This window comes from Aegilops tauschii, chromosome 3 (genome assembly GCF_002575655.3).
Source record: "Aegilops tauschii subsp. strangulata cultivar AL8/78 chromosome 3, Aet v6.0, whole genome shotgun sequence".
In the NCBI taxonomy this organism is placed as follows: Eukaryota; Viridiplantae; Streptophyta; class Magnoliopsida; order Poales; family Poaceae; genus Aegilops; species Aegilops tauschii.
The window spans coordinates 44,859,286-44,871,132 of record NC_053037.3 but is presented as its reverse complement, the minus strand read 5'-3'; the positions used below and the strand labels follow the sequence as shown (position 1 = coordinate 44,871,132).

General features: G+C 42.2%; 1 protein-coding gene across 1 annotated transcript; it reads left to right on the top strand.

Moving 5' to 3' along the window:
• Window positions 1–3,463: 3,463 nt before the first annotated feature.
• On the top strand, window positions 3,464–8,034 carry LOC109731446 (uncharacterized). Its single transcript, XM_020290596.3, has 14 exons — window positions 3,464–3,681; window positions 3,934–4,013; window positions 4,144–4,212; window positions 4,315–4,396; window positions 4,636–4,703; window positions 4,930–5,031; window positions 5,763–5,852; window positions 5,941–6,015; window positions 6,120–6,152; window positions 6,234–6,314; window positions 6,467–6,520; window positions 6,600–6,671; window positions 6,746–6,820; window positions 7,324–8,034. Exons 1-14 carry the CDS (start codon window positions 3,645–3,647, stop codon window positions 7,465–7,467), a joined length of 1,062 nt encoding a protein of 353 aa, XP_020146185.1. The 5' UTR covers window positions 3,464–3,644; the 3' UTR covers window positions 7,468–8,034.
• Window positions 8,035–11,847: the final 3,813 nt, after the last annotated feature.

Here is an 11,847-nt window from a genome sequence, read left to right as displayed (position 1 = left end):
GGTCAAATTTGGCCACTTGAGGGTTGGTCGACAAGTGGCCACTCAAAGAGGCCATATTTGGCCACTTGAGGGTTGGTCGACTAGTTGCCCCCCAAAGTGACCAAAATTGGCCACTTTAGGGTTTGGTCGACAAGTTGCCCCCCAAAAGTGACCAAATTTGGCCACTTTAGGGTTGGTCGACAAGTTGCCCCCCAAAGTGACCAAATTTGGCCACTTTAGGGTTTGGTCGACAAGTTGCCCCCCAAAGTGGCCATATTTGGCCACTTGAGGGTTGGTCGACAAGTAGGCACCCAAAGTGGCCATATTTGACCACTTTAGGGCTGGTCGACAAGTGGCCACCCCAAAGAGGTCAAATTTAGGGTTGGAGCATTGAAACCTGGTCGGGACGGCTCGTGCACCCTAACGGCCGTCACCCGCGCGTCGTGAGCCCTGTGGCCGACAAAACCCTGACGAGCGGGCCCCATGTGTCATAACCCCACTTAAAACGTAACCGTTCGGGCACTTGGGTTTTTTGGAACAACCCACCACTTTTGTGGTAGTTTTTTGGAAAATTAAAAAAAGCAGTAGTTTTTTGGAATGATAGCCCGTAATATGGTATTTTTTGCTATTCACTCGTTTCAATTTACAGTGCATATTAGCTTTGTCATTACAAAACCTTTTGTGATTGTGTTTCTCATTTTCGCCTTCTGTTTCAAACTTTATAAACTTAACACATACTCCTGCCAAATCAATGCCATTAGCCCGTCCCTTTTGTGATTGTGTTTTCTCTTGCACAAAATTAGGAAGAGGTCAATATTAGTTTTCTTTGGAGAAACTACAAAGAAAGCTTGTTTCTCCTTGCACAAAATTAGGAGGAGGTCAATATTAGTTTTCTTTGGAGAAACTACAAAGAAAAGCTTGTTTCTCCTTGCACAAAATTAGGAGGAGGTCAATATTAGTTTTCTTTGGAGAAACTAAAAAGAAAAACTTGTTTCACTTTGCACAAAATTAGGAGGATGTCAATATTAGTTTTCTTTGGAGAAACTTTCTCCTTGGAATTATTTGTTGCTCAAACTGAAACGCTTCCTAAGTGGTATAGTTTTTCAAAAGTCAAATGTTGCCAGTGTTAAATATATAAAGATTTACAATACTAAATATATAAATTATAAAGGTATATTTCATGGAGAATAGTGATAATTATTTGGTACTGTAGGCATTGATATTTTTGTCTATAAGCTTCAAAGTTAACAACCTGAAGAAGGAATACATGTACTTTTTGCAATGCGGAAATTGTTCTTTGTGTCGTGCGTAACAAATCACCAACGGTTTTGAGGAAAATAATCGGGTTTGTGTACTCAAATTATAGTGTTTATTAATCTCTTGATATGTAAAGAGTGATGCTAGCCAAACAGCGGTTCTAGCTTGCTCTGTGGCAAGCCGTTACTCACCATATTCCCATCACGGCAACATCTCTTTCCATGATTAGTTCAGGAAGCTCCTTGGACATCTCTGTCCATGACTAGGGGATCATATTCAATGGGATTGAGCGCTCACGCCTCTATACAAATTAGTTTCTAGAATCAACCGGCAAAGCGGTCCTAATACCTAGGCCCTGTTTGGTTCATAAGTCCTAGGACTTTTTTTAGTCCCAACTTATAAGTCCCAAGTCCCTAAAAAGTCCCTATCTGTTTGGTTCCTGGGACTAGAAGACCATATTACAACTATAAGTCCCTATAAGTCCCTCCTTGAGAGTCTTATTTCATAAGTCCCAAATGCCCACTTTAAGTCCCTATAAGTCCCTCCTGTTTGGTTTAGATGGGACTTATAGGGACTTTTTAAGTCCCTAAATCAATAAGTCCCTGGAAACAAACACCCTCTAAGTGGATCGGCTTTATTACATAAGCGGATTCCTAATTTTTGCTCCATATCATTGGATAAGTAAACAACTTTTTAGAATATAAAGTACTACCCAAGAAGGCAATTGTTTTATCTCTTCAGGAGGGTTCGCTTGCCACCCCCTTCACAACGAACATCAACTGGTAACAATACCGAAAATAAATAAGCCATACTTTCATTCTTTGATTATCATGGAAAATATTCTTTCTACACGACGCACCCAAAACCCGATGACAAGTTGTCATTGGATGAAATACCTGCACCACAGAACCAATACACACGGAGGACTCTGTCTGCCATTCACTTTCACGCTCGCCTTGCCCGAAGAGCACCATTTTGGTCACACCTTGTGCCACCCATCCATACAGTGTCGTTCTGGAATTGTATCTTGCGAATAAGAGACCACATGCTTGCCCTTCGCAATGCCAGCATCCGGATGCTGCTGAATGGGGAGGAGTGAGTTGAGTAATTATACTAAAACCACAAGTATTTTGGAACAGAGGGAGTAGCTCGCAAGGAATCTTCTCGATCCTATAATTGAAGGGGTGGGCTTCTTATGCACCATATCACTATTCGATTCATGCTAGGCGTGGAAAATCCATTCCCACACATTTAGCATGAAAAAGCTCAAGTGTTCGGGAGATCCCAAACTCCACATGGCCTGCCAAAGTGTGCGGGCCAGAGGCCGTCCGATGAAAGCATGAAAGAAGGTGTTCTTGCTCTCTAGACCACATAGATCACACGAGTTAGATAAATTCTATTGTGTGTCGGGGGCACTTGAAGGAACTTTTCACTTAATTTGAACTTTAGGTGGAACCGGGCATTTCCATATGAGATTCGAGCTAGGTTGCGGGTTGGAGTGCCGCCTCAGGGCGGCAACACCTTCCTGCACATCCATATATAATCTTGGTAGGAGTTTCTTTCGACACTAACACTTGCTATGATTCTTTTTTATGGATTAAAAGCGAATAAATCAGATCGGAGTAGCAGTACTGTATATGTGTAGGTTTGTTTAAGAAAAGAAGCAAAGAAGGGGAAGTGATGTTCTGCTTTCGGGTGCATATTCACCCTTGTGAATAGTTAATTTTTAAAAAAGGGAAACCTAATAAAAAAATATTTTTTTGTGACAAACATTGTTGAATATTTTACCATGTGCAAAGATTAGTGATGAGAAAACATTCATGGAGGTATGGTCAATTGTTTTTTGATGTTTCCCAAATGCCTAAAAAAATGCCCTATTGGGTTTTTTTGCCCAGAACTCGACAGATATTTTTTCCATCACCAAAATTTATATGTTAGTAAAAATTTATCAACGTTTATCGCAAAAAAAAGATTTTTTAAGAGTTACTTTTTATTATTTTCCTGATTTTACTGTTCACCATACTGGCCAAGAAGTGCAATACTCGGTTAACGATTTTTGTTTGAGCGCATGATTTTATTTTATTTGGGCCCATCCGTCCATTCGATCCAAGGTGGCCATTTGGCGACCCATCCTTTCCCCCCAGGCCCGGCCCAGCCCGGCCCGCGCGAGCGCGTCGTCTGGCTTCGAATCTCCCCTCCCGCAGCATCTCCACCCCTCTTCTCCCCTTGCGAAAGAAAGACAAAAACAAAACCCAAAACAAAAATAAAAATAAAACAAGAGAGAGAGAGGGGGAGGACGGAAGGCGGAGTGGAGCGACCCCGAATAACCCTAGCTTCTTCCTGGTCCTCGTCGTCGCCGTGGCCCTCCTACCCGCCAGCCACCCGGCCGGCGCCTCGATCCCGCGGCCATGGTGCTCGGCAAGATCGCCATCGTCATCGGCTCAGGTCACCCCGCCCCCCATCCTTCCCCCGTCCCCTCTCCTACACCCCCCGCGCCATCGATTGTTCCCCCCTCCCGCCTGCCGAGCCGCATCGATTTAGCTCCCCGCGAATCCCCGCCCCCCTCCCTCCCGGTGACGCCCCGTGAGCCGATTGCTCCGTGCCGATTCCGCTCGGTCGCCCGCTCGCGCGCTCCCCGTGTTGCTAAGCTAGGCAGGCAGCTGACGGAGTGGTGTCTGCTTGTATGTATGCTTGCAGGTATCATCGGAACCATGGTCACCGGCGGAGACGGCAGCAAGCTTCCGGACCTCAGGGACGTGCTCTCCTTCTCCTTCAAGGTGCCGTAATCGTATTCATCCATCCATCCATGGCCATTGCCTGTGTCGATTGGATGAGGATCCCCCGTTCTGTTCTGTTCTGTTCTGTTATATTCACCATCTCACCCCCTCCCCTCTTTGTGCCATCCAGTTCATGAAGCAGGACAAGAAGGAAGGCTCGTCCAACGCCTCGCCGCAGAACGACCTCTTGTTGTCTCAGGTCTTCTTCATCTGCCTCTTTATCATAATATCACCAAATATGCTTGCTTGCTGTATGCAACACAGACGCTAACCCGACCGGTCGATCGACCTCGCGTTTCAGGTCAACTATCTCAGGGATCAGCTCCAAGCATTGTCCCGTGAGGCCCAATGCCCGCAGATTATCAACGTCAATGGCGGACCAGGTTTGCTGCCTGCTTCCTCTCTTTCATACCCAAATCACGTGTGTCCGTGGCTCAAGTAACCATGTCTTCTTCGCCTTCTATGTGATGTGCCATGTAGCCTCCACCTATGTGAACCAGAGCTATCAGAGAATATACTCATTATGTGCTGTTTGTCACTTCAATTTAACTTGCAAGGAACCGAATTGAATTGGTATCATATGTTTTTTAATATCGGCTGAAGTAAAACCATTCTCTTGCAGGTGCTGGTGCTTATGGTTTAACTTTTATTGCTGTTGGAGCCATTGGCTATTTATACATAAGATGGAAGGTAAACATTTATCTCCCTGTCAACTTGGTGCAAGGATAATATATGTTAACAAATTACACAATAAAGTTATGTTACACTGTCCTACAAGGGCTACTTTTCTTTCTTGTCATTTTAGATTCTTATAGTGTAGTGGTCTGAGATTGCAACCTGAGCTCATCCTGTTCCTACTCTGATGTTTGAAGTTCACCATTGGCACTTCTCTTGAAGCTAACTCGCTAATTTACAGGGATGGAAAATTTCTGATATGATGTTTGTCACCAAGCGTGGCTTGGCTGATGCCTGCAACGTAGTTGGTAAACAATTGGATCAGGTTTCAGAAAGTGTTCATGTAAGTTTCTTCTTCCTATATTCACTGGAATGTTGTTATCAAACTGCATGACATTTCCAGTTGACGGGTGCAAGGATGCCATAGTGCTGTCACTACAAATGTATTAGTATTATAGTAAAGTTGTATTATAAGATTCACCTAAGTATGCAGTCTGTGACGTCTTGATGAAGTTTAGGACTTGCACTATGCCAATCTCTATTACTCCCTCCGATCCATATTACTTGTCTTAGATTTGTCTAGATACGGATGTATCCAGACACTTTTTAGATACATCCATATCTGGACAAATCTAAGACAAGTAATATGAATCGGAGGGAGTAGATGAAGTTTAGGACTTGCACTATGCCAATCTCTATTAGAACTGGTACATTAAAGTTTGAAATACACCACGTCAGAGGTTGCTCAGTTAAAACCGCTAAACACATTCAATTTTGTACATCCATTTTTTTTATTATATGGCTAAACATTTTTCTTACATTGTTGCTGACCTGTTTTTGTTATGCCACATCATGTAGACGCACATTTACGGTTTATGTATCTGCACATAGTTTTTTTTTATAATTCTACTTGGTGCTTGTATGCATTCAGAAGAGGAAAAAAGCACACAAACGGAAATGATGTTTGGATAGGTCTCATATATTTCTAACATTGTTTTATATGTTAGCTTCATTTGTGCTGACTATATTTTGTTTTAACGAAAACTATATTTGTTTTCATTCTGCTGATATCAGGCTTCAAAAAAGCATTTGGCTGGAAGGATCGACCGAGTCGATTGTAGTCTAGATGAATGCCACGAAATTATTGAAGCCACAGGGAAAGAGGTTTGAAGAACTTGCCCGCATATTTGTTGTTTCCAGCCTTTAGTGTATTCTAAAAGATACTGATGCAAAAATAATACGTATTTCACAGGTTACAGTGATACATGGAGATCTAAGTGCCTTTCAGGAGGAAATACAATCAGTTCACCATGTTGTCCGCACTCTGGTAAGTAGTGGAGTAGTACCTGTAACCTTTCAGGCTTGCACTGGACATACTTGTGTCTTTGTGTTCAATACAACCAGTTCGAATAATCTCTTACTCTTCTGCAGGAGACAAAGCTTGGACGCCTTGCATATACTCAAGTAAGTAGAAATTCCTAGCCCACAGTTTGTTTTTCTATAGAGATTATGTGTTGCTAACCCTTTTTGACTGAAATATCTTAGGATCACACAACACGAGGAATACATGAGTTATGTGAGTTCACTAAAAGATTGGATCGGAGTCCGAAAGCCGATACTCTTAAGGCAAGTCCTGTGAATATATCTCATACATTATTCCCTATAGCGTGCTTATTTTATTGTGGCCATTTTCATGACGCGTCTATGGCATGAGGCCTGTTGGTTCGAATGTCGTGTTCTCTGTGAATCCTAATCTCGTAAACAAAATCATTTTTCAGGTCACAGCATCAACTCCTCTCCCTGCTATCGAGTCTTCAGAAGGAATTACTAGGGTAACTTCCTTCACCCTTTTTCCAGTTTCAATATAGTTTTGATCTTCACAGGCTAACCTTTTTCTCTTTCTTACTACAGACTGCTTCTTTGCCGTCAGGTTCAGAACCCGTGTCTCCTGTAGCTCAATCACCTAGAGCAGATCCACCTAAGGTCAGTTTTAATTTAATATTTTTTACAACACATTTGGCCTGGTCTATTGTGTCTAATATTTTAATTTTATATAGGTTTTGCGTTCGTCTACAGCCATATCAGCATCAGGACTGAGTATGCTAGCTGGAACTACATCAATACCTAAAAGGGTAAGAGCATCTCTTGGCATTTTGTTCTTTAGGGCTTCTTATGGTCTGTTGACACTTTCTACTTGAAGAAGATGGTGCGATCTGCCGAATGATTGTTGTACACAGTGATTTGACACGCTGCCTGAAAGTACTAGTCGTGAATATTGGATATCTATAGCATTACATTTTGAACCTAATTTTGATCTGCTAACTCTAGTTTGCTCTTCCATGTTAATCAGAATGTGGTGATTTTTTTAATAAAAAGCATGTCACTCCTTGAGTGACAGCTTGTACGGGCTGTAGAAAAGAATAACTTTAAGAAAAATGTACTTTGTGGATGTATTATATGTTGTGGAACTTTGACCCTGGCACCGCCATCTTTTTAACATGGTAGCTTGGACTATCTATTTGTAGATAGAATATGTTTGTATGATTCTACCAGCTGTTTTTAGTAATTACAACATAGAGTACCTTGGTTAAATCCAAACCGAATGCAACTGAAGCTCTTGCTGTTTAATCTCTAGGCTGTGATCAACCGGGCAACTTCGATGAAGGAAGGAGTGCCGCCCCCCGAGGCGCCAAAGGACACTTCAAGCACAGCAGCAACCCTCAAGAGACCTGTTTCGAGTTCGAGCCGGTTCGGTTTCCTGCGGGGTTTCGCCAGTTGAGGAACAGGCGAACAGTGATGATATACTACATATGGCACTGCCTTGCTGTGGTTTGTGCCAGAAGACAGACGACACTCAGTAACCTTTTTTACTTGTATAACATTTATCTATCTATCTATCCATCTAGCTAGATATGCAGGGCAGGTAAGGTAGTAGAAAAACATGGCAGTGGGCAAAGGAAGGGGAATTTGCTTTGCCAGACAAATTTTTGTAGAAAGCAAAATATGTATGGTGGAGATACGAGGGGCGGTGATATGATGGCAAGAGATGCGTTACGTACACTGTCATTTACTCGCATGGTTAATTTTGGCGAAGCAAGGATGATGTAAACGGGGCTCGATATCACTGGATATTACATGTAGCTGCATCTGGAAGATGCGGATGAAAACAGTGTCTTGTTCGAGTCTAGCGAGTCATGTAGCAGGGGACTGCTACTGTATTAAGCATGGGCAACCAAGAATGTGACTGATAAGAAAAGGAGACCTGGTGGCCGGTGGTGTTGCTCTACCACCATTTTGTTGCTGATGCTTTGCACCATGAATAAAATCAATCTGCTTTAGCATGTCATCATTTGTGCACCTGATGTGTTTGCTGTCCTACTGTTGAGTGTGTGCGCGCCTAAACCTGCTAACAGTTTGGACTGAAACTATAGTTTCAGTCAGTTTTCCTATTGGACTGCTTTTGGATTGGATGAAATAGACTAATTCCCTAAACTAATTCAGTTTGGTCTGGGGTTTACCTATTTTTGGATTGGATTGGTTTGGTCTGGATAGAGATTGACTAGTCTCAAATGGTTTTGATCCATGGATGGAAACCAAATCATCAGACCACTCGTGCAGCTTGTCGTCGCAGAAGAGCACGTCCACGAGGTTATCAATGAACCCATCCACGAAGGAGTTGCAGCCTAGTGTGAGCATCTGGCCAATCCGGCCACCCGCTGGAGACCCATGAGTCCATGACCTCACCGTGCAGCCGCTTCTACACCCTGCCGCCGGCGCCGTACTGCCACCGGAGTATGGAGAGACGCGTGGGCTGCCTCTGCCACTTCTTCTCTGCTGTGGAGGCGCCGCCTCATGGACAACTAGCTCGCCTCGGCTACTTTCACTTGTTCTGCTGCTGCTGCCACGGTGGCCGGGATGGGGACGACCGCCAGTTCGCACATGGTCTGTGTCCCACGTCCATAGTTTGGAACTTTAGGCTCAAACCAATTCCAGGGAATGGATTGGATTGGTTTGGCTTGAAAACACAAACAATTTGGTTTGGTTTGGATTATAGCACTTGTAGTTTGGTTTGGTTTGGTTTGATTGGTGGACTTGTACATGTATAGGTTGGACTGGGTTTGGTTTGGATTACAAACTATTCCCAGGCTTATGCGCGCCACACGCTAGGGAGCAACTATATCTCAGTTGAGTCAACTTGGAAATAGTTATTTCTCTATTGACATTCATAGTCGTTTGAGGAAGAGTTTCTATATGCTTGCACGAATGTCAATCAGATCAGATGGTTATTTGGGTCAATCTAGAAACTGTTTATTCCTTGGTTGTCTGTAAGAAAGAGCCAAACAGTTGATCATACTCCATTTGCATGCAAGAAGCCTCTCTCCCGAGCACGCTGTGTCGAATTGCTGCTAATTAATTGTACAGAAAAATATGTAAAAAGGGTGTGACTTTGATGGACACTTGGGAGGTAGTAGTGCATCTCAAAAAGGAAAGGTAGTACTAGTGCATCAATGTTGGCTGGTGCCACCGCAACAAGAAATAGACTGCATCCATGAGAGCGGCGGTAGAGCACACGAGCTCGCCTGCTCCCGCTTGGCGTACCAATGGGACAAGGACACATTGGTACCTGTGTATTGAATGCGATCGTAGGGGAGGAAAAGGTGCGCAGCGTGCAACAGTATCATACGGTGACTTGGCTGTTTGATTTAACGACAACAACTTGACGGTGCACCGCACCGTTTGGTACAGGACGCAGTTGTCGGTGCATAACGACTCAGGACCAGCGGCTTGGAGCAGTGTTGATGCATGCATGCAAGGGTGGATTCCAGCTTTTCCTTCACGTATGTGGTGAATCTGTGTGCATGCATGGCATTGGCTGATGCATGTTTTTTTGCGAAAATCCATTTATGCACCCGAGCTCATCTGCACCCGCGCTGACGAAAAAAATCAAAACAAATACTAGAAAAATTCAAAAAAATCCAAATAAAATCTGTGTGGTAGACAATTTGATGCGTGAGGCCTGCTCCAAATTTCAAGTCATTTGGACATATGAGCAGCTCTCAGCAAAAAAGATAAATTGAGGGTCTGTAAAAATGTTTACTGTTCATGTACTGTTTTGGCCTGATTTGTCTTTTTGCTGAGAGCTGATCATATGTCCAAATGATTTAAAATTTGGAGCGGGCGTTAGGCATCAAATTGTCTACCACACAAATTTTATTTGGAATTTTTTGAATTTGTTTTGAATTTTTTATGATTTTTTTTTCTAACCGGGTGCAGATGAGCCTGGCCACCAAAACGCCCCACTCGTTTCTTTATCCCTACTTGTACTCCATCTGGTCTTGACAAACTCAGGTGTTCTTCGTTGAATGGATGGATTTCAGAGACGACAACTTGACTGACAAAGTTTGACCGCACATCTCCGCGTACACCATGCACAAAGTGAATATCTCGCCCAAAAAATGTTCTACTGTATTTTTGCATTTTTGTACAAATCACACACCAGCAGGCCTGAAGTTGTCCCATGAACACTGAGCTCAGTGCAGCGACCTTGTGCATCAGATATTTGGCAACCTTGATGAAGATACTGGAGTCCTGTACACTGAGTTCATTGACAGGCTTGCTGGTGTGCAAGGAGCCAGCCCGGACACACATGATGTGCCTGTCGTTGCAAGTCCATTTCGCCAAGACACACTTGATGTGCCTGTCGTTGTACGTTGTATGTAGTACGTAGGATTTTTTTTGCTAGATTTAGGAGATTAAATGGGAGAGAGGCGGATGCAGAATGACTAATCTGAGGTGTGATCGGTCACTATTCACGGACGCGCCCGCTCGCGTCCGCGGACGTTTGAGGGGCCCGATTTGCAAAGTTCTGTTATAGATGCTCTAAATTGATTTGCCTGAGGTTCCCGTCTACACGTGGGCCGTGACGGCAGTTATTCAATCTTAACAATTGTTCGAATGTTTGGGTCGCGCATGCAACGAAAAATAATGGCAAACGTGTTTTTAATTTTCAAAAAGTTAGTGCAAATAAAGAATGTTCATGAATTTCCCAAAAATGTTCATAGTTTAATAAAAATGTTTGCGAATCGGAAAATTTGTTTGTGAATACAAAAAGGTTCGCGTATTTGAAAAATATTGTTCACTGATTCAAAAAACATTTGTGAATTCGATAAATGTTGGCGGTGAATTCAAATAATGTTCATGGTTTAAAAAGTGTCTGCGAATACGAAATGTGTTCACGGCAAATTCAAGAAACGTTGGCGAATTCAAAATATGTTCAAGTATTCTAGAAATTTTTTTAAGTATTCAATTTTTTTTGTGAATTCGAATATAGTTTACGAATTCAGAAATGTTCATGAATTCGTCAAGAATTCTGAAACAATTCATGTACTCAATTTTTTTCACGTACTCAAACATTGTTCGCAGATTCAAAAATTATATGCGAATTCGAAATATGTTCGCAATGAATTCATAAAATGTCCTTGGTTTCAAACAATCTCCGCGAATACGAAATAAGTTCGTGGCGCTTCTAAAAATATCTGTGAATTCAAGATATGTTCAAGTATACTGGAAAAAATGTTCTTGTATTCAAAAAAAGTTCTGAACTCAAATATTTGTTCATGAATTCAAAAATATTTGAGAATTGGAAATATGTTCGCAGAAAATTAGAAAAACATTCATGAATTCCATAAATGTTCATGGTGAATTCATAAGATGTTCACGAATTCAATAAATGTACGTGCGCAAAATCAGAAAATAATCCTAAATTCATAAAATGTTCACATATTGAATTTTTTTTTGCAAAATAAAAAAATGTTAACGTCTTCAAACAGAATCACGGATTGAAGAAAATGTTCACCACTACAAAAAATGCTCACCAATTTGAAACATGTTGGCGGCAAATTCAAAAAAGTTCGGGAATGCAAAAATATGTTCACGTATTCGAGAAAGAATGTTCACGTATCAAAAAAAAGTTTCACAACTGTAATATTGTTCACGATTTCAAAAAAGTTCGCAAATAAAAAATATGTTCAAGCATTCGAGAAAATTGCTGACATATGGCAGCATGCTCACGTCTTGCTCACATCATTCGATAAGACGGAGCTGCTTCGCCTAATCGCCAGCTTGAAGATATTCGCGTGGTATATTGCGAAGGCAGCGT